The sequence below is a fragment of the Aspergillus nidulans genome, chromosome VI, assembly GCF_000011425.1.
Source record: "Aspergillus nidulans FGSC A4 chromosome VI".
Classification (NCBI taxonomy): Eukaryota; Fungi; Ascomycota; class Eurotiomycetes; order Eurotiales; family Aspergillaceae; genus Aspergillus; species Aspergillus nidulans.
In genome coordinates, this window is record NC_066262.1 from 547,678 (window position 1) to 573,245 (window position 25,568).

General features: G+C 44.4%; 10 protein-coding genes across 10 annotated transcripts, besides 1 other annotated feature; 4 read left to right on the forward strand and 6 right to left on the reverse strand.

Moving 5' to 3' along the window:
* Nucleotides 1-25,568: part of a sequence feature (contig 1.169 1..351151(-1)) that runs on past the window's edge.
* Nucleotides 318-4,470, reverse strand: ANIA_09063 (uncharacterized protein; the record flags this gene model as incomplete). The annotated part of the gene is made up of 5 exons (XM_677240.1): nucleotides 318-1,079; nucleotides 1,137-1,490; nucleotides 1,552-2,906; nucleotides 2,976-4,216; nucleotides 4,451-4,470. The coding sequence occupies 5 exons, from the start codon at nucleotides 4,468-4,470 to the stop codon at nucleotides 318-320; spliced, it is 3,732 nt and encodes a 1,243-aa protein (XP_682332.1).
* ANIA_09062 (ATP synthase complex assembly protein ATP12) lies at nucleotides 4,902-6,123 on the reverse strand. The gene is made up of 2 exons (XM_677239.2): nucleotides 5,778-6,123; nucleotides 4,902-5,726 (listed from the first exon to the last, which is right to left on the reverse strand). The coding sequence occupies exons 1-2, from the start codon at nucleotides 6,079-6,081 to the stop codon at nucleotides 4,921-4,923; spliced, it is 1,110 nt and encodes a 369-aa protein (XP_682331.2). The 5' UTR covers nucleotides 6,082-6,123; the 3' UTR covers nucleotides 4,902-4,920.
* On the forward strand, nucleotides 7,252-8,874 carry ANIA_09061 (putative R3H and G-patch domain protein; the record flags this gene model as incomplete). Its single annotated transcript, XM_050612433.1, has 2 exons — nucleotides 7,252-8,360; nucleotides 8,412-8,874. 2 exons carry the CDS (start codon nucleotides 7,252-7,254, stop codon nucleotides 8,872-8,874), a joined length of 1,572 nt encoding a protein of 523 aa, XP_050468357.1.
* Nucleotides 8,997-10,584, reverse strand: ANIA_09060 (putative C2H2 finger domain protein; the record flags this gene model as incomplete). The annotated part of the gene is made up of 2 exons (XM_677237.1): nucleotides 8,997-10,356; nucleotides 10,469-10,584. The coding sequence occupies 2 exons, from the start codon at nucleotides 10,582-10,584 to the stop codon at nucleotides 8,997-8,999; spliced, it is 1,476 nt and encodes a 491-aa protein (XP_682329.1).
* ANIA_09059 (uncharacterized protein) lies at nucleotides 11,056-12,632 on the forward strand (the record flags this gene model as incomplete). Its single annotated transcript, XM_677236.1, has 4 exons — nucleotides 11,056-11,177; nucleotides 11,227-11,380; nucleotides 11,428-12,410; nucleotides 12,458-12,632. The coding sequence occupies 4 exons, from the start codon at nucleotides 11,056-11,058 to the stop codon at nucleotides 12,630-12,632; spliced, it is 1,434 nt and encodes a 477-aa protein (XP_682328.1).
* ANIA_11173 (uncharacterized protein) lies at nucleotides 13,063-14,720 on the reverse strand (the record flags this gene model as incomplete). Its single annotated transcript, XM_050612434.1, has 2 exons — nucleotides 13,063-14,299; nucleotides 14,695-14,720. The coding sequence occupies 2 exons, from the start codon at nucleotides 14,718-14,720 to the stop codon at nucleotides 13,063-13,065; spliced, it is 1,263 nt and encodes a 420-aa protein (XP_050468358.1).
* Nucleotides 15,688-18,355, reverse strand: ANIA_11162 (WD repeat protein; the record flags this gene model as incomplete). Its single annotated transcript, XM_677235.2, has 3 exons — nucleotides 15,688-17,297; nucleotides 17,350-18,020; nucleotides 18,072-18,355. 3 exons carry the CDS (start codon nucleotides 18,353-18,355, stop codon nucleotides 15,715-15,717), a joined length of 2,538 nt encoding a protein of 845 aa, XP_682327.2. The 3' UTR covers nucleotides 15,688-15,714.
* ANIA_11183 (DNA-directed RNA polymerase core subunit RPB10) lies at nucleotides 18,673-19,281 on the forward strand. The gene is made up of 4 exons (XM_050612435.1): nucleotides 18,673-18,737; nucleotides 18,793-18,851; nucleotides 18,905-18,991; nucleotides 19,043-19,281. The coding sequence occupies exons 1-4, from the start codon at nucleotides 18,702-18,704 to the stop codon at nucleotides 19,083-19,085; spliced, it is 225 nt and encodes a 74-aa protein (XP_050468359.1). The 5' UTR covers nucleotides 18,673-18,701; the 3' UTR covers nucleotides 19,086-19,281.
* On the reverse strand, nucleotides 19,547-21,317 carry ANIA_09057 (Clr5 domain-containing protein; the record flags this gene model as incomplete). Its single annotated transcript, XM_677234.1, has 2 exons — nucleotides 19,547-21,155; nucleotides 21,202-21,317. The coding sequence occupies 2 exons, from the start codon at nucleotides 21,315-21,317 to the stop codon at nucleotides 19,547-19,549; spliced, it is 1,725 nt and encodes a 574-aa protein (XP_682326.1).
* On the forward strand, nucleotides 21,877-22,550 carry ANIA_11640 (uncharacterized protein; the record flags this gene model as incomplete). The annotated part of the gene is made up of 5 exons (XM_050612436.1): nucleotides 21,877-21,886; nucleotides 22,067-22,074; nucleotides 22,172-22,235; nucleotides 22,372-22,382; nucleotides 22,548-22,550. The coding sequence occupies 5 exons, from the start codon at nucleotides 21,877-21,879 to the stop codon at nucleotides 22,548-22,550; spliced, it is 96 nt and encodes a 31-aa protein (XP_050468360.1).

Below are 25,568 nucleotides of genomic sequence, written 5' to 3' on the forward strand. Positions count from 1 at the left end.
TAATTATCTAAGTCCATCAGGAAATAATCTCAGAGAAGGCGGTCATGGGACCAGATACTCCCCGCTATGGCCCACAGGACAAATGGGTCAATCGAGCAGTCAGGTTGCTTGGAGCTGCCACAGCTTTGTCCACTGGCGGGGCTGCGGGGTTTGCGCAGGGAATCTTCATTAGGCGCTTGAATTTAACCGGCTTGCCGACAAGCCACGGTCTAGGTATTTATCCGGTAGAGAGACACCTGATAGAAGCAGCTCGCACAGACGTAGTCAAAAGCTTGTATATACTGATAGTATTATAAAAATATAACTGACTTGTACTATCAGAAGATATCTTCGCACTTGCTCCAATCTTGCCTAGCCCTACAACCCCAGTAATCACCGGTGTGAGCCCAGTATTCTTCACCCGTGATTGGACACTTGGCCTTGCTGAACCATTTGGGCTTATACTCCTCACCATTAGCTTCCCTTTCCCTTCGCTTAGCACGCTGCTTTTCTTCGACCCTATGTTTTTCGGTAGCGGCAAAGTCGTATTCGCCTTCCTCCATTGCGCGTTGATCGGGACGAAGGCGGGTATCAGTGGGTGGCAGTTGCGGTCGGAGGCTGTCAGTAAGCGCATTTAAGGTTATGACGAATGGCGTCAGATTGAACGGAATTCCAGTCGGACGGGGATGAGCCTGCCAAACCAATTGTGCCTTCTGCTCAGGTCCAGAAACTGTCGCTTCGAACCCAGGGGTATGACGGGCATAGATCTTATCATTCCATCGGCCACCAATACTCCACCTAGGCGAGCCCTCCTTATCAACAACCTTTCCTGTCACCTGATATGCTGAGGACGCTTTCCAGCCTCTAGGCTTGAAATCCAAATAGCATATCTCACCAGTGGTCCAGTTTTTAATCTCCATCAGACCATAATTATCAACAGTAGGATTGCCAGTGATGATGCCAATAACTGAGGACGTAACCTTCTTCCAAGTGTAGAGCTCTTCGCCTCCTGATACAGGACGAAGCTTCAAAAACCACGTTCCCAGGAGATTGATGTCGAAAGACTTGCCGTAGAATTTGGACTTGAGAGATGATTCCCCCTACCACGGTTAGCTAACGACATATCCTTAAACTGATATATGGCAGTCGGAACATACCCAGTAGTCCCACTTTGGCGATTCAGCCAAGGCTACCCCAATCGGTGGATGGTGGCTAACTTGCTCAACGAAGAACCGATAGCCCTTATCTGGCCTAACATATTCAAAAGTTTCACCTAATAGGGGGTTGAATGGTTTGGCGACACGTCCGATTGTAGAAGCGTATTCACTTGCTGCATACGCGGCGACATACACCAATCGCTCCATCGAGTCAGTCCGATCGGCAGCAACGTCGAGAAGATCCGTATACTCCAGATCTTCGGCCACGCGCTGGAGAAGTGATGTCGGCTCGTTGAAAGAGACAGGGAGAGTCATTTTTGTCATATCTTTTCCAATCATAGATTTCAAAATGCCCTACTAAGTGTTAGTCTTGGACATTCACGTAGAGAGTACATTTATCCCGAAGTACACTTACCCAGAGCGAAATCTTAGGCCGATTGTCGTAATCCATTTTGAGCCTCTCCCTGATGGGTTCTTCATATCCCTTGAACGATGGCGCAATTTCGGACCTTCTCACGGCACGAAGTTTGTCTTCGTCGGGAATCGTCTCTTCGTCTTCATGAACCTCAGGAGCAGTGCGATCCACGACCTCGATCTCTCCAGCATCGATCGCATCAAAAAATTCGTCTTCATCGTCGTTATCGGATTCGGAGTCATAAAGGCTGCTGATGTTTGACAAGGCAGAGTTCTTGCGGTGTAGCTGTGGTTGTCGAGATTTCTGTTCCTCGATATGTGAGGCAACCTCGACGATCTGTGGAGGTTGTGGCGACAAGTCTTCTTCGCCGTCGAGTCCCGCTTCGACTGAAGCAGCCTTGACCGCCGTTCGACTTATACTGTTTGGTGTATTCTCTAGTGCTTCTTTAAGAGCTCGTTTTGTACGACGCCTCTTCTCCTCCGACTCGCCCATTTTAGACTGCAACTCTTCATGCTCTTGAGCGATGCGTGCCATGCTCTCTTCCCACATCTTGCGTAAATGTGCTTCCCGATTCAGTCGATATTGCCAATATGAGTCGCGGTCCCGAGAAATCTTCAGAAGATTCTGCACTAGATCTTTAAGGCTGCTCACAGCTTCCTCGTATGCAGTTAGCGCTTGAGCAACAGCTTGGTCCGAAAGTGCCGTGGATTGGTCTGTCTTCTGTAAAGATGATGCAACACTAGCAAGTATATCGAGTTGAAGCTTTACAGACTGTGCCGTGATATTCATAGCATCTTTGTCGGTTGGTGGTGTTTCGCGGCTCGAAGCATAATCGCCATAATCATCATCGTCCCCCTCGAGATCAGGAGCGGTGGTAACATGGCTGGCAACCCTATTAATGTCACTCTGGGAGGGTCCCTGTTCTAGAGAGCCGTACATTGAGCCGTCATCGTCAGCCGGCACACCGTCGAGAGTGGTGCGTGATGTGTAAGTACTCAGTTTCGTGTTACTGGTACTCGGGACACCGAGAGATAAGGGCCCTCTAGATCTGAAACTAGGAGATTCGGATGGGTTTTCGCTTGGCCTACCCTCAGCCTGGTCAAGTTTCGCCTGGCGAAGTGCTTCCGCATGTTTTGTCTGGCGCTTTTCCTCTTCCTTGGCCTCATCTTTCGCATATTGAATGGCGTTATTAAGCGTCCAGAACCAGCGCTTCGCCTCCACAACATGATTCGCTTTAAGATGATATTTGACTGATGATTTGCCGTATATCTCAAACCGAGTTTTGTCTTGCGAGTCCATGTTAAGTCTTGCGATTTTCATGTTGATCGCACCACGGCAAGCGGAGCCGGTGTCATCTATGCTAATTAGTCTTGAGTCATGCAATTGAAACGTTGCTTGGAGCAGTGTCCAGTCCAACAGCGTACCTTGATGTTTATAATAACTCAATACACCGTCCTCGAGGACAAACCAACGCAGTTTATAGCCACTAGTATAGTTCGTCCATTTCTTCAGGTAGCCTTTCATCTCCCTGGAGTCTTTGCCCGCAAAGGAGGCCTCACCGGCTCCAGGTCGTCCAGACACGCCTTGGCCAGAACTGGTCCCGAGAATAGCCTTCTCCTGTATACCCCGCTGTGCTATGACGGCAGCAGGGGATTTCTTGACTATGGCTCGAGTCCTATCATCCTTCGTCACATCCTGTGGCAGCTTTCCCTTCTTGTCGCGACGGAAAGGGTCAGCTCCGTGCATTAAGAGGATTTGTATAAGTCTTGTGTCTTTCTTCCTAGCGCCCTCATGGAGGAGGGTGCCGCCTGAGTGGAGGGTAGTGGGGTCCGTGACAAGGTCTAGAGCATTGACATCCAGGATACCCTCGACACGGGGTTCCTCCAATAACTTCTCCAGTTTATCATATTCGCCTTTGGCGATCAACGACTGAATCTCTTGCGTCTTGCTGTCTATGAAAAGCGATCGAGCAAGCTGCAGCTGCTGGAAAATTTCAGGTGCACGCGAAGCTTCCAGCGCCGTTTGTCCACGGTAATTGACGATTGAGTCATTAATCTCAGGTCGATTCAGTAGTTCGCGAACAACAGGCCCACGGCCAAGCTGGGCAGCAAGGTGAAGGGGTGTATTGCCCTCTCGGTCGCGCGCATTAATGTCAATATCGTTGCCAGCTGACAATACATACTCCACCACTTGCGGTTCCGCGCATTGGACCGCTAGATGGAGGATCGTTGTCCCCGACAGGCCGTTTACACCATCCGGATCCCTGCTCTCTTTAATAGCTTTAGAGATAGCGGTCGTATCACCGCTGCGCAGTATCTCAAAAAGTCGAAACGTCCTGACAGACTGGTTGAGAGTCACATCCACCGGGGTCAGGGAGGGAAGCTTTTCGATGACGTCGCCTTCACGACCTAGAGCAGCAGGGTCTGATGATGAATCTGCAGACATGGCGGGCGGGCTTGTCTCTTGGCGCGATCTTCGTAAGCTGGGGCTGCGGTGTGTCGAGATGGCGGAGACGGACGGGCTGCTATTGTTGTTCACTTTCACTGGAGACGACGGGGCAGAGTCGGGAGAGCCGTTCTCACGACTGCCGACCTCTTCGTGACTGTCCTTTGACTTGTCACGATGCAAAATCGCCAATGCCAAAGCACTCTTGGAGCGTTTGTGCCTAAAGATGCAGGCGGGGTTAGCAATGTCGTCACTCGTTCCCCCTTTATCCTGTCGACGGATGATAGCCGTGGTGTTCTAACCACGGTTTGGTTCAAACGACCTCGGATATGGGTAGTCTGATCCAGACAAGAATTATTCAATGTCTTGTCAATCTCATTGCTACTTCGCGCATCGATGGATCTCGAGTCGCTCACCCTAGCCCGGGTAACCAAAAAGCCATATTGGTACTTACCCTTCAACCTTCTCCGACATCACGAGGTACCATAGGTGAGCATAACCTCGGTAGGATGAAACACGAAGATGGCCCTGGTGGATATGTGATATCTTCTAATAACTTTGAATGACTAGTCCGTCCACAAGAAGATGGTTGAGGATTAAGAAACGAACGTGTAAAATAGTGTCGATCTTCCCTAACGCCTGTGGCGCCTTGGCGGCTTCGAGTTGAGCCTTCCATATCCTACGTTCATTGATCACCTGATAGCGAAGCAGAATTAAGCAGCAGGAGCTTGGTTTCGTTGGAATAAGGCTTACAAGAGCTATTTGTGTCTATGCCGGAGTACCGCTTAGTTTTATTACCATCATCACAAGTATACGATGCTCTAAACTCCAGTATATGTGGACAGGACAACGCACGCGAAATTTATGTATAATACAACGGCCAGAGTCCTGTGAAGTAACTCCCCCCCAAGAATAAATAATGATCTATTGAACTCCCGCCACCAAAACAATAACGCTTCCAAGCTGTCTCTTTAAATCCTCCTTATCGACATCATGGGTATCCTCGACCTCGCCCCACATATCCGTTTGCCATCTGACTTCGAGGCTGGAAGCCTCGGCCGCCTCCTCGATTCCAAATCTCTTCCGGCTTAGCTGTTGCAGCTGGCAAAAGTTCTCACTCCATTCCGTTACCAGTCTAACGGCAACCAGGAGACTTTTAGATGCAAGAATACCCCTTTCAAGGCCTGCAAGGTCATAGGCCTCCAGCCCTTCAACCCACTGTCTGATGATGTCTTTTGTCGCCTGGGACTGGGATGCCGGGAAGATACTGTTCCCATCCAGAACCGGCACTATGTCGATGCCTGGCCATACCTTGGTGCTTAAAAAGGCAATGACATCCTTTGCAACCCTCATCTGAGCTTCCCGGAGCGTTTCCTGTTGTTGTGTTTCCTCGTCCTTGACAGCGTCATCTTGCTCAGGTACCCAGCAAAGTAATGTATCCGTCTCAAGATAACGCATCGCAGTCTTTACTATTTGAGTTCGTATAACTCTCTCCACACCAGCACCAGCACCAGCACCAGCAGCATCCTCCTGCGCAATATCCGCGGCACGTGCAGTGAGAGAGGTCAGGGGAATCGTGTGATTCTTCAAGGCTTGCTGCGCTGCATTCATGACGTCCCATTCTAACGCAATGGCTTGCGCAAGGTGTTGCTTTGTAGACGGTATTGACAGGACACTTTTTGAGGGAGTCCGAACCGGCCGTTTGTCAAGTAGAACCTGGTAATCGCCTCCTGCACAACTGTCAGTTGCGATAATCTTATTTGCAAAGAAAAAAAAATCACCATCTTTTTGCTTTACATCAACATCCTTCCAGAACCGCTTCTTCAACACTGTAGGTCTCTTGCGTGGTCGGTGTTGTGGCTCGCTTTCTGTATTCGATTGCTGCGTAGTACACTTTTCGAATCTGGGGGACGGTGAAGGCGCTTTGGGGGGAGGTCCATGAGCAGTGACCGGATGCGCAATGGCTGCATTTAGAGTCGAAGATTGAAAAGCGCGTAGGCTAGCGAAGTTGTATTGCACAGCGGTCGAAAGTTGCTGCGGCCGGCCGGCAGAGGTTCGAAAAATTGTTGCCAGCATTTTAACCATTCCTGGGAGAGGCACAATCACAGCTGATTGTGAAATACGGCTAGTATAAATGGCGCGACTAGGTAATGTCAGTTGTTACCTGGCTGTTGATTTCAATCTAATTATCGGATAGCTGGGCCGAAGCACTCGCCACAAACGCCACAACCAGTCCAACACTTTCAATAGTTCATGTCCGCGAAGTACTGAGATTGGCATTACAACGCCCATGCAGGTAGCTATGCGGACGATATGAAAAGCAGTTAATAAGTCCACAATTAAAAAAATTCAAAGGTTTCGCTCGCTTTATGGAAAGTGAGTATACTAAAGCTGTTGAGCCAGGTCACCGCCTGCAATGTCTTTATGATCACCATCCTCGTGGTGGCAAGGAACTGTGTTTTCGAAAATTTGTGAAGATGTAAGGTTATCAGAGCTAATCTATCATGGAAGATCTATGGAGTAAATGGCTATGATTATATATATGTGGTGATGGTAACTGACTGGCCACTATCCTATATATATGAACCAAAGTGACTGCAAAATAGGTGTACATGATTCCATAACCTCTTGTTTAACTAAGATCATATTGGATTAGTGATTTCTTAATAATTTTTTTAAGTATCACCTAGTAAGGTATATGAGATCGTTATGAGTGGAGCAATGTGAACATCAGGGACAAATGACTATGGGTGAACGACTGCCTTGATATTAGGTCAGTTCTGGAGAAAGCCAAAACATAAGAGCATGATTTGGATAGCAAGCGGTTCGTAAGGCGGTGAGACCTCTTGCACAGAGTATGAGATATTGCCACCTCCGGGCATCAACCGACGGTGCACATTGGCTTTCAAATAAACAACCTTAAAACCGCATACCGAGGAATAACATAAGTGTCTCAACACTATAGCTACTGATACTGAGCGTTTCTCCCCTGCACCGTGACTTGAAGTGGTGCAGCAATTCATCAGTTTGACGATCACCGTGGACTAGCTTCTTCCGTGACTGTTATCTCGCCATTCTGACATCTTGGGGCTCAAGCTGGACTTGCCTAGTGAACCGCGGCAATGGCTCGCTCGAATAAAGCAAGAGCAAGAAGGGCTAGTAAAAACCAAACGAGAGGTTTGCATTCACTATTCCAGAAATAATCACTACCGAGTATACTAATTGGGCGAGATTCCAGGACAGAGCCAGCTTTCAATGCAGCAAGAAGCACGAAACACGGAAGGTCGAAATCTATGGCGCTCGAATGTCCAACTTCGCCATCAAATGGTTCATTTTGTGAGCGCAGGTAGTCTTGAACCGGTCTCTGAACCCAGGCTTGACTCGTTAGTCGAAGCCATTCCAGCGAAGGAAGAATCGACGGATGAGATGGTGTCCGGGTCTGTCACAAGCAAAGTTTATGATGATAGATTGGACTCAAACCCAGCCAGTCAAACCATTAAAACGACTAGTGCAAATGCCCCTATTTTGCTACGGCCCTGTACAACCGGAGATTCAAGTGAAGACGAAATCGTTTTTAAAGGCAGGAGGAGGAAGCCAGTTTTGGATTCCTGTAACAACCCCCTCAACACACTTGACGAGAAAATCCCTCTGGGGGAGCGGGAGGAGGCTTATACGATGCGTTGTAGCAGTGCGTCTACTATCTACGAGGAACGGGAACTTACAAGTTGGATACGGGTTGGTGGCACTGCTGCTAAAGCTCACCCTGAACCATCTGATGAGGATGAGATTCTGGCCGACTATATTGCTCACATGGCTGACGACTCTGACGATGATGGCACTACGGAGGAGGATGAGCCAACAGCAAATCATTCGCAGGGTTCAACGTGTGACTCAGAGGAGGTTGATTCTAATGAGTCGTCATCAGAGGAGCTAGAGGATGATACGATATATGTTCTCGCAAATCCGTCGCAGTCTGCTCGCAGAAAACCAGAGAAGACGATATTCGCCTCGGCCACTGCTTTCGCGGATGCGTTGGAACAGGATCCATATTACGGGCTCGATGTTATGGATTTCAGTCGATCGAGTTTAAAAAGGAACAAGAACAAGAACAAGAACAAGAACTTTATCGACCATCCTGTTTTTGATGGCCTGGACTCCGAGCTGGAAGATGGGTTGATAAATACCTGGAACAATGACCGGCTAAAGAAAAAAATGAAGAAAAGAGAACGAGAAGAGCTTCGTGTCCAAGGACTACTGGGTCGCCGCAGGAATGACCCGGATCTGAAAATCAAGTATGCGGATGGTATAAATATTGAAGAGCTAAAATCTGAGATACGTTTGTTCCTGCTGTCCCCGAAGAATAGGTAGGTACTCTCACCTGCTTATGGACGATTCTGGATCTAAATAGGGTACAGCTTATCACTTCCCCCGATGACAAAGCACCGCAGAATACTTGTCCACGACATGGCACATGCTTTGCATCTGTCCTCCCAATCGCGGGGAAAGGGCTCTTCTCGCTTCCCTGTCTTGTCAAAGACATCACGGACACCAAAGTATACTAACAAGACAATCTCACAGTTAGACCGGGTATTCTCAAAGGAGAGGTTCAGTTCTCGCGCATTGAAGGCATGGGACAAAGCAAGCGGTCGATCAGGCAAAAATAAGCGCGGCAAAGGCAATGTTTCCTACATGGACGGCGATGTAGTTGGCGCTTCAGCACCGGAAATAGGCGCTGAGAACAAAGGCAGGGCAATGCTAGAGAAAATGGGGTGGAGTACGGGCACGGCACTTGGCGCTGCCAACAACAAAGGCATTCTTTTGCCGGTTGCACATGTGGTGAAGAACTCAAAAGCTGGCCTGGGAGGCGATCGCGTGTAGCGACAGCCTTTGAAGACATCCTTTGCGATTGGGAAGTATAGAGATAACCATAATACCGGTATCATTACGCCGTTCTCTGGTAGATGCAGGACTGTCTTGCCTGTATCTACCAGAAAATGGCGTTATCGCTGTGAATGCGATTTTATATGGGAGAAGAGCTTATTTCGGGATGCAAAGGAAGCGTTGCAGATAGTGCACTCGTGCAATTGAGAGCTTTGGGTTGCCACTTTGGCCTTCTTAGCACGCTTTTGCTTGGCCTTACCCATTTTTTTGAGCGAAAGGTTAGTTTTGTCCAAATCTGTGGCTAATAACTTCTCAGACAATTCTGATATTTGTGCTTGCAGATCTTCCTGGGCGAGTCTCTGCTCCAGAACATTGCTTGGCACGTAGTCGGCTTCATCCTCGTGGGATATCATGTTTTGGAGGCCATACATGCTGTTATGGGAGGCTTGATCAGGAAGACTTGCCGCCGGGGACACGCTATGCTGTACGGCCTCGTTTTCCTCTTCGTAGAAGTCGGTGACTGCAACAGGAGCATCTTCAGCTGTTTGCGCTTCTCTGCCATCAACGACCGCATTTCCCAAACAAAGTTCGTCATCCTCCATCCTCATCTCTCGACGAAGCTGCTTCACCGCTTTGATGTGCTTCTTACTACGCTCGTGAGCATGAAACTGATTTTGACTTTTGAAAGTTTTGCGGCACACAATGCACTCAATATGCTCCGTCTCAACTTCTTCACTATCTGCCTCCTCTTCTTCAGGACCTTCCTCGGATCTTGCCCAATCTTGTAGAACATGCTCTCGTAACGTAGCCTGATTTGCTGCTCGTGATTTTGCTGCCTGAGAAGCAGCAGATTGGCGGAGAGCTTCGCGTTTTTGAGACAGGCTATCCTTATAAATCTTGTAGCGCGGGTCTCGCTTCTTGGCGAAAGCCACAAGGGATCTCACGGCCTCATTAAACTCGCGAATAGCGGCTTCTCGCAAGCGTTTGTTTTCTTTTTCCATCAAACGACGGACTCGGCGGTCTGGAGCCTCGGAGTAACGATAGACGTCCTTCCATGCAAAGGACTTTCTAGTTGAGAAGCTGCCCCATACAGCGTAAAAATCGCGCACAACTTGAGACCCGTCATGACGGGTCCCAAACGATGGATAGTCAATACTGTCTACACCTTCCCAGCGGCATGCCATCTCCTCCTCCTGCGCAAGCTGTGCGAACGTCTCGCGGAGGCCACCATAAAATCCACAGGGCGCATCAGTAAAGTCCATTCGAGGACTGAACTTGGAAAACAAATTCAGAATATCGGCAGAGCTCGTCATGCGGGCGTTATGCGAGTAGTCAGCCGCCTCGCCCCCAGCGTCACCACCTAGAAACGCATCACGGTGCGAGTCATACCACGACCGCTCGTGGGGGTCTGAAAGCACCTCGTAGGCGATTTGGATTTCCGCGAAAAGGTTTGTCGCCGCTTCAACGTTTCCAAAATTTCTGTCAGGATGTAGTTCAAGAGCTTTCTTTCTATACGCCTTCCTGATCCTGTGGAAATAGCCAATGCATGGTCAGCTCGTTATCTAGCCGGGACTTGTTTATGGGAACAAACTCTTCGGGCGACGCATTCTGTTCCACATCGAGAAGTTCATAATAATCTTTCTTTGCATCTTTCCTTTCGCTGGATACACCAGTGCCTGCTTCAGCTGTCGAGTGGCCTTGGCCCATGGTCTTCAAGAGGTCTGGTCAATGAGTACAAGTTACTAAGTAGCCGTGCCTCCTTTGCAAGGCTATGGAAGGCGGGGACGGTGCGGCTGTAACATTGGGTCCGAAGCCTGGAGGGGTCGCGTCATAATCCCACCTTGCAAATCTGTGAAGAAATGTTGAAGCCAACACTCACCTGGCGGAATGGTTCTGTCTCTCAGCGAATTACCAGAAGAGATACTCTATAACATACTATTATTCTGCAATGCACCAGATTCAGTCGCTCTGGGAAGCACCGCGCGAAGATTTCGTGGCGTCACCAACGAGCCATTATTATGGAGGCACTACTGCCAAACACATTTCAGGTTCTGGGCCAAAGCCCATGATATGCCAACAAAGCTCTTGAACGTTACCCCTGTAGTGGACTGGAAATCACTCTACATATCTCGACACTTGGTTGATCGCGCCACTAGTCAGCTACTGGACAGTATCATTATGAGCCAAACCGGGAGAATAGAGAAATTCCGATCTATTGTCAGCTTCGGCTATGATGCTAAAGACACCCTTCTACGCAATATCTCAATTGATTCGTCTGCAGAGGACTACCTGGCGAGGAGGTATACGCCTGGAAAATTTCACCAAAGAATGGGCTAACCTTTGCCATAGATATTACGCCAGAGCGCTTCTTACTAGCCTTCATCGAACCATTGCTATCCCAGCATGGGCCAGTTTGAGAGATGGAAATGAGATATCGCTTGCTAATGCACTCGGAGCTTTTGATTTGTTCATACCAGAAAGTGGATTCGGGAACTTCGACGAGGTACGCAGACTCAGATGGCGCCGAATCACTGTCTAAAAGATCCGCAGATTAGTGCTAGGCTAAACCAAATATTGTCCGGCTGTCTTCTGGAGTTTCCGGATATACAAAATTTGAGCCCTCGCCGAAAAGCGAGCGCTATCGCGGCGTACTTAAGGTCTCATAACATGACTGGCATTGGACCGGGCCGGGAGTATCACTGCCTGGAACATAACTTTCTTGGAATCGCACTTAATGACCCAGCGCACAACTCATTGCCTCTGATATCGGCAGCGATATATTGCCATGTTGCGCAGATGCTCGGACTAGACGCCCGCCCATGTGGGTTTCCTTTTCACGTCCACGTTATCGTTATACCTCCGTCGGGGTTTGACATTGACGGAAACCCAATAACCACCCAAGGTGAACCCATTTACATGGACCCTTTTCGCTCCGATCAGGAGACTCCTGCATCAGATTTAAGAACTCAACTGAACTTTCTGGGAGCCTCGCCAATAGAACAGGTTGCTTTCATGGGTGAATCTGAGACTTCCGAGATTGTCCTACGCTGCAGCAAGAATATCTTGAACTCAATCCAGCGTAGGAATCAGTCCTCTAGCATTGACGCGGTATGCGCGCGGTATGCCGCACTTTGGTCCTCTCTGCTACTCTCGAACCACCTTCGACCAGCCGAGCTGCAACATCACCTCCTTTGGTTGATGGAACTAGTAGCCACTGACTTCCCTTGTGATATTCATCTTGTCGAGAGGTATATTGCCTCTTTATTCCGCGGTACACCAGAGGTTGAACATATCCTGGAGAGCCTCCATGTCATACGTGCTGTCGATATGATACCGAAACAGGTGAAGCGGCGGTCTTTTGAACACAAGAGTGTGAAGTATCACATTGGTCAAGTATTTAGACATCGCCGTTACAACTATACGGCTATAATTACAGGTTGGGATGCAGAGTGCGGCGCTGGCGAGCAATGGATGAGGAGAATGGGTATTGATCATCTCCAGAGCGGAAGACATCAAAGCTTCTACCACGTAATGTAAGGCGTCCTTAATGTGATGTTATTTGGTACTAACAGCCCCCCAGTGTAGAAGACAAGAGTGTCCGATACGTCGCAGAGGAAAACATTCAACTCATATCACCGACAGTCTCAGAACTGTCGCCGACGCTTGTTGCCGTGGCAGGGAAATATTTTAAGCGGTGGGATAGTTCATCGCGAGAGTTCGTGAGTAATATCAAAGACGAGTATCCTGATGATTAGACCGAAATTCATCCTATGTTTGCAAAGTGGAAATATTACTTATGTTTTCTCTACAAGTACTTGACTATTAAACACTGTTCCGCCTCGAACGTAGAAATGGCTATTAGCAATGTGAAGCTATTCTTAATCAGCCAGGTCGTAACTTACTCATGACTATCTCTAGGGAAGATATCCGGGCAGGGCATCTTTACATCGAAAACGACGAAATTGGCCAGGACGAAGAAACTCAATCAAAACCTTTCAATCTATTTTCTCAATCTATCTTAAACCCGCTCCTGGACTTTCACGAATTCGAAAGACTAGTTCTGGTATACAACGTCTGAAGACGGTCATATTCCTGCGCACGGTAAGCGGATTCCGTTACATGCAAATGCGTGAACACAGGTTCCACAGCAACAGCCAGGTACTAGTGCAGAGTAATTTGATTGAATTATGTGTGTAACACAATGGAATCTCGGTTCAGTCCCTCTTCGACATGGAAACCAAATACGTGGCGATACAGGTCATACAGCCAGAGGTACTGTCCACTTTGGGCCATTAGCTTAACCGCCCTAGCTATATCCATTGCGCTCACCCTGGTTGAAGGTCCGATGGTCTGAAAAACTGGCTCGTAAGCCACCAACGCCTTGTAATGATTCAGAAGAGATATCTGCCAAGGGGCGGACCCAAACGCGTCAGACGAGATTGATTTGACAAACGACATAAAGCCCTGTGCTCCATTGCGCTGGAAGCCGTTGTTCAAAGCCGCCTTGGCTATCAGTGCTCTAAGGCTGTTGACTTTCAAATCGTTAGAGAGCGTTATAACGGTATTTGTTGATGTTCTCGAGCCTTGAGATCTCTCTGAGGTAGTTGATGTGATTGATGACCAATTAGCGTATGGAGCTATATTCCGGCGTTGGCCGAGAACAAATATATTTTGAACGGGCCCTTCTTCGGGGGAGGTAGTACCGACATCTTCGAATATTGTAGTCGGTGTCTCGGGTTCGCGTCTCGTAGTTGCAATATCAACTGTATCAGAACGTTGAGCTTCTGCTGCCACAAAGGTTGCCTGGCTTGGTCGAGGTGTTCCACGGTCAGACTTCCGTAGGCTTCTCTGCGTCCACCCTTCTCGGAAGATATCAGAAAGCTCCCAGCAGGCCTGGACTGCAGAGCCAAGCAGTTCTTCATCCAGCGATCGTCCTTCTTTTTTGCTTTGGCGTATACTGAACAGCATTTCGGCCAATGACCAGCAGGCGCTCAGGAGCGAGTCTGTCTCCGGTAGGCGATTTCGCTGTTTCATTAGCCGGTGGCATAATGTGATGTAGAAGTCCAGGGTTCTTTCCCTAAAAGCGTCTGGTAGATTACGGTCGTGTGTGTTATAGAGATGATTATTGAGCTCAAAACTGACACGAAGAACAGAGTCCGAAATTTCATTGTCGCGAGTTCTAGCCTCAAAAAGAGTCTGACAGAAGTCGCGGCAGAGGTCAAGTGTTGGGTTAATTTGGGATGTATCATTATCATTGAGTTGACAGTATAACTGTTGACACAACCGCCAGCATGATTTCCAGGCGTCATCCTGGTTTCCGACAAGGAAACTAGCTCGTTCTCTGTGGATTGAGCTTAAGGTAGCTAGAGTGTTGCAAAGCGACCAGCACTCTACAAGGGCGGCCTGCAGTGCTGCGATCTCACTCAGTGACGGAGTTTCCGGGAAGTGGCCGACCTCCGGTATGTCTAATCACGCTGTTGATTAACCTGACGGCTAGCCTGACTAGAAGCATGACGCTCACCTTCAAGATTTTTTGAGAGGGGTCTCCTGTCGTTCTCGTCAAAATCATGCCGTGTTTGTGCGCGCGGTGTCGCTCTTTCAGACCAGTCTTTGACAGGCTCGACGCTGGTGGTCAATGGAGGAGGCGATATCGTCTAGAGAAGTCAGTAATATCCTGCTCGTCAAGAGGGACCATCATACCTTAGTGACTCGTTCCTCTTCTGCTGGTGTGACGTTGATGCTCATAGGAGAACCTGAAGAGGCGGCGCCATCGTCTCGAGAGGTACTCGAGTTAGATGATTGCTGGATCTCCAATACGAGATCACCGAAGCCAATTGGAGCATGTATTACAGACTTTGGTTCGCCTTCATGGGAATTCTCCCTGGAATGACTTAGGCTTGAATTTGTAGTTTGTACCTAACAAGTTAGAGGTCTAAGCGAAGCCCATATAAGACGCAGACATACTGTTAGTTTCTCTTGAGAAATAAGCGTTTGCGGTGCTGATTGCGCTGCTGGTGTAAGCAAACTCTCCGGTCCATATCGTTCGTCAGTGTCGTTTGGCTCATAAAAGTCTCCATTTGTTGCTGGTAATGTTGAGGATGGGTGCGAGTTATCAAGGGGCCCAGCGGCTGGTCCGGTGAGACGTTGCTCAACTGACCTGTGATTATTAGACGATGCTTGTTAGAATCTGAATTCCCTCTTACATTCTGAAAGTAGCTAGAACCGTTGAATAACAGCACTGCAGTATCAGATACGAACGAGTCTAATGATACGGTAGGTAGTCTGATCGACTGAGCAGCAGCAGCATAAAAACTAGCACATGGCTTCATGACGCTGCCATCGGCAAGTCAACCCCAAAAATGCCTCACAAGAGATGGACAGACAAAGATGAGTGATGAGGTGGTTCATATTTCTGAATTCTCTTTCTTTCAATGGCGGTCATTCCCCGCACCAAAGCGCGCGGCTGATCGTGACTAGGATCAGACCGCTGCCCACCTTGAGTATGGGCTCAGGCCTTAGAATAGTCAGTTTCTTTGGTGTCTTGAGCCTACGCATAAACGCAACGTAGTTTGTGACGGTTAATGGATCGATTTCTTGAGGTTTGAACTTAGAAGATAGCAGCAGTCTTGCGGCGCTGCAAGCGCAAGCTGTGCCTCCCTGTCGCCGTGCCCTCTGTGGCATATGCTGTCCAGTTCTGACCCTGTCAGACTGGATTAAATGGATATAATTTTGTTATGAACAAGTGTCTACTCATTCAGGCCAGAGGGTGTACATCGCGAAATACCACTCTACCTTCATGTCATCACATATATCTAGCTGATATACTCTGATTGTGTTCTATACAGACAGAGCTTTAACGAGGTCACAAAAGACGACGCGTGAAGGAGGTAGAACAAAAGGAGGTGTATCGCCAAAAACACTTGCCAGCCCAATGCTTCCTGAATTTGGCGCATTAACCTCCGAATGCTGTGGTTTCCCAGATAATTGGCGCCCAAACAAACCCTCCCATCCAAAGTCGGCGATCTCAATCAAGCTGTCCATGCGATTGACCTCCAAGGCCTTGCTTGTACAACCAATTTGTTGTACATGGGCCCCAGCATCCACAATAATATAATTGGCTGAATGCGAGTTTGAAAGCAAGGCCACGGGCTCTTTGGCGAGTTTTTGGCGGGAAAGCAGTCTCACAGTGTCTATGTCAAATATCTGTACCATAAACCCAGACTTGCGAGACTTTCTTGAAGTAGTCTTCTTCTGCGTTCGTGAAGCCGTAGCGAACGTCCGCGTTCTGGAATTCACAGCTAGCAGCTGGCGACTGTGTTGCATGTCTGGAGACTCTATTGTCCTTACAGCATCATTGACTGTATCCCATATGAACAGCGAACGACTAGTAGCAACAATCAGATGGCAGCCCAGAAAAGCAGCCGCGCAAATGTCGCCAGTATAAAGTCCAACCTTGCTACATCTGACACTGCAACTTCGTACATCGACAAGGAGAGTGAGGCTAGGATTTGTGGACGTTGGCCGCAGAGACACCGCGAGGACTGATCCATCCTCAGAGAAGCAGACTGAGGCAGACCTCAAGAGACAGTCAGCAGGCAGATAACCTTTCAAATCGAGCGTATTTCGACACTTCCAGGTCTCCGCAGGCTTTTTTGGAAGACTAACATGACGCCAAAGACGCAGCAGTCCATCTGATCCAGTAGTCGCAAACTCGTGACTGTCTGGTCGTGAAGCAATATTGAGAACAGTCGCGGGTTCACCTGTGGGTTGATGTGGACTGTCAATGCGGGTGACTAATTGCCAAAGTAAGGATGGCTCATCCCAGCGCCAGAATTTCAGGTAAACCTCATGCATTTGGTTCGTTGTTATGTCGAGAGCCTCAACATCTTCGGGATTAGGACTCCAGCTATCGATAGTAGCCATCCATTTCCCATCTTCAGAAATGCTGAGATGCTTTATGTCAGGAGTGAGGATATGGGACCCATCGGGACCGATGTTCAATGTCGTTGCGTTAGTACGGGCGAGAGCCTGACGTGATATATGGACCCCTGAGCGAATGTCATAGGTCTGCAGAACAGAAGCACTTGCTGAAGTAATGCCCTCCTGTGTGAGTTGGTGAGAAGCTGGTACAGTCAGCAGAAGTTGCTCTGGATGCTGCGGGTGCACAGCTGCAACTGTCTTGCATGTGTTTGCTAAACGAGCGACTTGCAGACTAGTTATTGTAGAAATGGGCTGCAATTCCCTTGCCGACAAGACCACAACACGATTATCGGCCAGCCTAACAACGTAGGAGTTACCACTTTCGGAAACAACTATGCTGCAAATTGGAGAAGACAAATGAGGGAGGAACTGCTTTCGGCTGGTATCTAGTTGCCAAAGTACCATGACTGACTCGTGACCGCCTGATAGGACGTAATTGCCTTTATTTCAGTTAGCTTTTTTTAATTCTGTGAATTGTAAGAGGCGACCAACCATCTTTTGACCAGCGAACGGCTGTGACAGGGTCTCGATGCCAATGTAGTCGCCTGGGTGGGTTCTTAATCGTGGAACCTTGAATATGATATATCAAAACAGAACCGTCAGCACCCCCAAGTGCAAGGTCAAACTCCGGTCCAGTACCCCATATATCAACACAGGTAACAGTGGAAGCTAGTTTGACCTCCTTCCACACGAACTTGTGCGACTCAGAACCTTGAGTGGAGCAAGAAGTACCAAAAAAAACACTGGCACCACCGTACACCACCAGAAAGTCATCGCTTACTCTGAACTTGTCGATTTTGGCATTGGTCTCGAGTATGACAGTGCTCTGTGGCTTCTCATTATTCAGTGGCGTGACCGCTAATTCTCTCTTTCCATCCTTGCGCTTCCGTAGTGAAAATAATGTACCGGAGGAAGAATCGTATACAATATCAACTGCGATAATCCGGGGTGCCGTGTTCCAATGAGCAACTTGTTTGTTGGAAGGCCAATCCCATTCGCTCACGGACCCAGATAATGTAATGATATGAAGACGGTCATAGTTTGTGGAGGAAAGTCTATATCCAGCCACGCTATCGCCGGAGCCTACTTCTAGGACACGGAGGAGACGAGAAGTAGCAACTGAATAAACGTGGACCGAGGTTTCGACACCGAGAAAAAGATATCTATATCAGAATTAATCAACAGTAAAGTCATAGAAGTGAGGGAATACATACTGCTCGTCAGGCGTAAGAACAGGATCTGTGTTTGTGAAATGGCCGGCGATGGGCCGGGACAAAGTCCAAGTTGGAGCCTCTGAGGGAGCTTCGGTTGCATCAATGAATTGTTGTGAAATTTCCAAGGCATTCGAATCTTTCAGGGTTTTCCCTGTTTCGTTGTCTGTGGAGGTTCGACGTCGTTTTACCCGATCGCCTTTGGATTTTACGTTGTCAAGACCTGCACCACTTGCCCGTGATCTTTTCGTAGGCCGCACCGGACTTGAATTGTCTTTTGTCGACATAATGAAGTGTGAACAATACTGTGCCTAAAGTCGAGAAGCTGAACTTGACCAGCACTCCAGGCACGGTATGTGAATCTGATGATATGCTCAAGCCCTAGCTTTGCTTCGTATTAAGAAAAAATCTCTTTAAGTCAAAAGAGTCTGGAGGTTAACTGCTGCACTCAATTCTTACTGGGCGACAAGTAGGCGCCAATCCGACCTAGGTTAGTGGCCTTCCGCAAGTGGGCCCTTGCATAAAAGGTACACAGGACACCGCCTTCGAGAAGCATTCTGAGCATCATTTCCACGGCCCCATCGACTCAAATCGCTTGATAATTCTCGTTCTTGTACTCCTTTGTTCAACACGATGATAATTCCGGTTCGGTGCTTCTCATGCGGCAAGGTTCTGTGACTCACATCATGTGCCGGACTTATTACTGACATGCCATCATGTTTAGGTTGTTGGCGATCTCTGGGAGCGATACCTACAGCTTCTTGACGATGGTATCCCCGATGGGTCAGTATTTCCATGGGCTCTTATATTACCTGTCTAAACTTGCGGACTTCTAGAGACGCTATGGATCAACTCGGGTGCAAGCGCTATTGCTGTCGCCGAATGGTCATGACACACGTTGACTTGATTGAAAAGCTTCTGCGGTAAGCATCTCGAGTTATTAGGTGACTAAAATTTAACTCATGCACTATTAGATATAATCCCACTGAGAGAGATCGAGCCAAAGCCCAAGTATAATTGCTTCAATATCAGCCACAGCAACTAAAAAGCGGCGCTTTCTGCAGTTAAATTCTGCCTGCGCGGGTCGCACATTTATCGTCACCGGTTTTAACCGACCCTCAAATGTATCAGCACTACGAATAACTGCCTTGAAGAGCGGTCAATTCTAGAGCCGGCGCAAGGTCTCTTCCATGCCTTGTGCTCGGGCATCCCCGACGTCCAAAATATCGTTTCAAGCGATAGAGCATCATTTTATGCTTATTGCATGGGGAAATCGTGTTGATAAAGCAAGAAAAAATGGTCACGGTACTGTACTGTTTCATTAATTCAGTTACCATACATAGCAGAAGGATTGAACATGAAAAGCACAGAATTTTACTCAAAACACTTATTCCTGACAAGTAGCGTCTGAATGTGATATTTCACATAGCTGAATCCGGCCCTGGATTCCCCGCGCCAGGACAAAAGGGATGACAAGGTTATCCTCGACTCAACCAAAAGGCGAACACTGCTTTTCGCCCTTGGAGATGGGCCATGTATCCGTAGAGTTCGTCGTCATCATTTATGGAATATGTGGCATTGTTTTCGTTCGTATCTCCGTCGAAAGCCTCGATTTTGACGACGATTGAATCGGGAAACCTGGCAGAAACCAGCTGCCGTAGTTCAGTTGCTGATTTAGTTGACAGCTTATCAACCCATGGCTTAGAGTCCGCATGCAATTCACTTTCGGGGCTGATGCTAAGATAAACTGTCATGGGCATGATAGTCGAATCCAAAATGGAATCAACGTAACCAAATGCACTTCCAGGATCATGGTGAACAGTCGGGGTAAATGACGTGTTATTTGCAGCCTGCAAGAGCGAAGGATCAATTTGCATATCGCCAAGGTCGCTGGAAGTGATAGGTGCACTGGCAAGAGCCTCGGACGCAAGCGAGCTGATGCCATTTGAAATGTCACAGTCAAATGGGCCAGTGAGATCAGTGCTCGCTCTCTCGGCGACGCGAATGTTAGGGTTAGCGGCCAGTCGCCTACGGGATGGGTCTCTTTTGGTTTGATCATCGCGAAGGCGCTTCATAACATCACGACACAAGACTTCCAGCGCCCTCAACTTTGTGGCATGCTTGGGATCTGCAGATCCCGGGGCAAGAACGCGTTGAAGAAGCTCAGAACCTTGAACCCACTGCTCCTTGAGCTCCTTCCAATGCTCATCGCCCGCTTCCAACTTACTTGTGAAGTGATCGTTTCTCAGTGTATTGTAAAATGCATTGCGGATTTGACGGCTCTCCTCTGGGTTGATACCAAGCACATTCTTCGCCTCAGCAATGGTCATGCGCCTTTCCAGTGTCCTCATTCGTTTGGTAACATCGGTACATACAACATCAAGAGCGAGGGATTTGGCTTCGAGTTGATCGGGGTCGTCCCAGAAAACACGTTGCAGATGTTCGGAATTCTGGATCAAGGTATTCTTTGCCTCTTGCCATTTCTCAGGCCCCGCAATGGTTTTCTTGATGAAGCCTGCCTTCTCGCAAATACTCTGAAATTGGTCTCTAATTTGTCGGTACCCAGCGTTGTCAAGTTTGAGGTATTTCTTGCTCTCGTCAATGGTGGTTTCAGACGGGAAACGTGGGGGGCCTGGGGGGTCGGCTGGTAAACCAGCCCATCCCCTTGTGCGTCGACGCCGCTTTCTGGCAGCCCAACGTTCGGCACTCTCCGCTTGTAGACGATCAAGGCGTTCCTTGCGTTTAAGCGCAGCCTCAGACGAGTCTGCGACGTCCTGAGGATCTGGTTGATACTCTTGCAACGCTAATAGACTGTCGTCTTCAGTTTGAGGAGAACTTAGCGCCACCTGTTGTGCTTTCGTCCCATTGGGAACCCGGAGTAGCCAACGGTTTTTGGCCCGCACTCTCATCAATTCGCGTTCTTTTATCTGGAAGCCTTCTTCGTTGAGGATCCGAAGCATGTCGCGCTGGCTGGTATTTGTCTCCCAGAGTTGCTTAACGCGGGTAACAAGCTGCAGGTTTTTATGTGCTGGATTCTGCTTTGAAGGAAAGCCCCATCGTTTGAATTGTGTCTGGAATGCGCGTTTACTAGTAGGTCAGCAATATATATATCAAGAGTAGTGAAATGCTTTACCTTGGAGAAAATTGATACACGTTTCTCATGTACTCCATGATCTCCTCCAAGGCTTTTCTATCTTTGATGTACATCTGATAGCATATCTCGCGCTTTCCATCCCAGTCATAAACCATGATGAGACGCGCTCCCTCCAGGATGGAGGTGCGCTCTGGGGCGAGCCCAGGGATCACTTTCCGCGGGTGAAGTTTTATATGATATGGCAGGTGTGGAGCACCCGCAACGCGTATGTTGTCGCTCCTGTGCACCGTAGTGGTAGTCGCAATGCTGAGTTGCTATAAGTGCGAATCCTGCACGCCGTAGTAGCTGAGTGAGATCTCAGGTGACCAAGGCCATGGTGGCCCCATCTATTGCACGTGACTCAAGGGGGCCACCGAAAAGATAAGAAGTCTAGGGAAGCTTACTTTGCCACATCGCTGGACCTGACCGCTAAAGACACCTTAATAGAAATCACATGTACTTTATCATATTCTGTAATCATCTTACTTTCTAACCCTGAACCTTTGTTAGTTCATAATAAGCTATTTCGTTTGCCGTCCTCCACATGGCGCCTGTGTCCAGCGCTCAGATACAAAAGAGAGATGTGTAACAATTTTCGTTAATCCCAAGGCTTTGTTCCATTACCTAAGGAACATGCGGGAAGATTACTTATAAATATTCAGCGGCTTAGCTACCATGATCCCTGGTCAGTCTGCCCACATTATTAAATTAGTTGTAATTGGTGTGGATGCTGTATGCCCGGTATATATCTGTCACATGGTTCGGACCGGACGCGGGTTGCGGAACCAGGCAGTTACTGACAATACTATCGATATGTCAGAGCGTAATAATGTCATAATTCCTGATATTATATATAATATACTAGCTAATCTTGTAAGAGGATGGCTAAGTTAATATATTATAGATAGATTAAGGGCACTAATAACCCTTGATTCTATAGTAATCTCTTATTATATGTAATTAAACCTAGACTTGTTCAACCCAACCCACGAAACCCGACCCAACCCGACCCAACCTGCCAAGAAATGGGTTGGGTTAGACCTTCTAATTATCTATTAGGTTTTGGATATTTTTGGCTGCCCTAAAGCCTGGCAGAGTAATCTGCTAGATTACCAAGATATCTAAATAAATATATTACTATATTTAAATTATATTTTCTTATTTAAATAGTTTATAATACAGTATTTAAATATAATATTTTATTAGTTATATAGATTACTGCTTATTAGAGTAATAATATATATAACTAGGTTATATTTTTAGAGTTAATTTCTAATATTCTTCTAATATTATACTTTTAGTTGGTCTATAATAATTATAATATTTATATAATCTTTACTTTCTAGTAAATTTATAATAAAATTTATTAAAATCTCTTATTAGGAATAATTAGGTATAAAAAAAAATTTTAATAATCTTCTTTTCTTATCTTTCTAAGACTTAGTTTTTTTATATATTATAGTTCTGGATAAATCTTCTAATATTCTAGAATATATTAGGCTAGAAATATTTATAACTAATTAGTATATATATTTATTCTTAGCTAGGATATTCTATTAATATAGAGTTATATATAATCTAAATTATACTTATATAGAGCTATTTATTATTAGGTATTTATTTTTTTTTATAGAAAAGAATATAGTCCTATAGCTAGTATTCTTAAGATTTTAATTTTTAATTATAAATATAAAAAAAATTTCCTTACTCTATTCTTTAGATATAGTACTATCTTATTATATTTTATATCTTATTTAAGTATTTTTTTTTATATATTACTTTTTTTATACAGCTCTTATAGTTGCTTATTAGCTAGTTAAAAAATAATAATTATTATCTTTTCTAAGTATTTTCCTATAAAAAGTTATATTATATAAGACTTGATCTTATTATTTTTATTATTAGATATATCTTAGTTTTTTTATAAAAATATATTAGCTCTTTAATTAGCTGACCCTTTTTTTATATATTAGCTTAAAATTAAACTAGCTAAGAAATAAAAATTATTATATATTTTATTTTATTAATTTTCTTAGAAAGAAGAAGTATTCTAAGTTCTTATAATTTATTATAACTTAGAATTCTCTATATAAATATAGTTTAGTATCCTAGGCCTTAAGATATTATATAATTACTAATTATTTTTTATTATAAATTTTATAGTTATATTTAGCTGGGGAATTCTTTTTAGAGAAGTAGGTATATAAATATAATTTTTTTTATTATACTAGGATAGAACTCCCCCTATATTATAGCCTAAGAAGTTAGTCTTTACTACTATATCATAAATAAAATTAAAGATTACTAGAATAGATCTAATAGTAAACTTTTTTTTTAGTAGGTTAAAGCTATTCTAGTATTTTCTAGTTTATAAAAAAAATATCTCTTTCTTTATTAAGTTATTTAATAGGTATATAATTCCTAAAAAGTTAGGAATAAATCTTTAATAAAAATTAGCAAAGTCTAGGAATCTTTAGATATTTTTTATAATAATAAAAATTTTTTATTTCTTAATTACTTTTATTTTTTCTAGGTCTATTTTAATTTTCTTTCCTACTTATATTATAAAGCCTAAATATTTTATCTCCTTATATTTAAATTTATATTTCTTAATATCTAAGTATAGGCCTACTTTTTCTAGTTTAAGACTATTTATATATATTTCTAGTACTAGTAAAGGTCTCTATTAGTATAAATAAGTATATTATTAAGATATATAAAATAAAATTTATCTAGATATTCCTAGAAGGTCTAATTAATATATTTTTAGAAGATACTTAGTATATTAACTAATCTAAAAGAGGTAACTAGCTATCTAAAGAGCCTATATCTTATATAAAAAGTAGTTATTTATTCCTAACCTTTAGCTATATAAATTTTATAAAAGATAATAAATATATCTAGCTTAGTAAATTATCTAGCTTATCTAATTTAGTTTAGTATCTTATATATTAGGGGTAATAGATATTAATTCTTCTTAATAATAATATTTAAAATATAATAATTAATATAGAACTATAATCTTTTTTTTAGTTTTTATATAAAAAATACTAGGGCTCCAGCTGGAGAATAGCTTATATAAATAAAATCTTTTTATAGTAGTTAGAAAGTATTTTTTAGAGAACTATTAATTTTTTTAACATTATATTATAAAGAAGATCCTAAGAGACTTTAAGATCTTTTCTACTCTCTTCTTATATAAGCTTAATTTTATAATTAATCTTATTTTTCTAATATACTAATAGTTCTTCAGCTTTATTTAAAGAATCTTAGATATTTCTAGCATTATCTTAGTAGCTTTATATAAAGGTTAGTATATTTCTTTAGAGCCAGTACTTTTTATATATCTGCTAATAAAATTATAAATATTTTGATATCTTAGCTATAATATTTTTTTTTATATAAATTCTTCTATAATTATAGCTAATATTTATATTATATCTAGCTTTAATAAGAGCCTCTTTATAGTATTCTATAAATAAATTTTTATAGTATAGAGGTATAGTTTATTTTTTTTAATCTCTAATCTTTTATTATATTACTCTAGCTAGGAGAGTTCTAAGATTAAGTTATAACCTAGATTATTAGAAATTATATAAAAGTAGGCTTCTTTCTTACTATATACCCTAATATCTAGCTAAATTTATATATTTTTATTAATTTTTTTTATATTCCTAGTAACTCCCTTAAAAGGTTTTAGATAAATATTATAAATATTTAATATATTTAATTTAATATATTTAATAAATTTATTACTAAATACCTTATAGGTCAGGCAGTCTGTATTTATTATTATATAAATATTATAAATATAATTAACTAGTACTTCTACCAGGAATAAGAGAGTATTTATATATAAATTATTAAAATCTTACTAATTAAGTAGTATTTCTCTAGCTATATAACCTGTCTATATATAACTTTATATAGATATTATTTATTTTCTAACTTATTCTTACTATAATTATTTATTTAATCTTATTTTTTCTAGATTATAACTACCTACCTAGGATATCTAGTAGATTTTATTAAATATTTTTATATAAAGTAGTTAGGATTATTATAGTATAGATATTTATTCTTAATTAATATTCTTTACTATTTTTTCTAACTAGCTTTTTTTAGAGTCCTAGTTCTTTTTATATAGAGGACTGTAACTTCCTTTTATAAGGCTATAATTTAAGTATAGATAGCTTCATAGTCTATTTAAGTAAGAGTTCTAGTCTAGTCAGAGCCTTCTACTAGTCTTATATAAGTAGTATATATAGAGATAGTAGTATAAGATCTTTTTTATATAAGCCTAGCTATTTTCTAGAGGTTATAGTTAATAATATATATAGTTATTATATAAATTCTCCTGCCTAATA

Bases quoted from the DNA above. Each gene is read 5' to 3' on its own strand.
- ANIA_11183 (XM_050612435.1), top strand. From the start codon at position 18,702: ATGATAATTCCGGTTCGGTGCTTCTCATGCGGCAAG. The intron at 18,738-18,792 runs GTTCTGTGACTC...CATCATGTTTAG, and splicing joins GGTGCTTCTCATGCGGCAAG to GTTGTTGGCGATCTCTGGGA. The intron at 18,992-19,042 runs GTAAGCATCTCG...ATGCACTATTAG, and splicing joins TTGATTGAAAAGCTTCTGCG to ATATAATCCCACTGAGAGAG.
- ANIA_09062 (XM_677239.2), bottom strand. From the start codon at position 6,081: ATGGTTAAAATGCTGGCAACAATTTTTCGAACCTCTGCCGGCCGGCCG. The intron at 5,727-5,777 runs GTGATTTTTTTT...ACAGTTGTGCAG, and splicing joins TGATGTAAAGCAAAAAGATG to GAGGCGATTACCAGGTTCTA.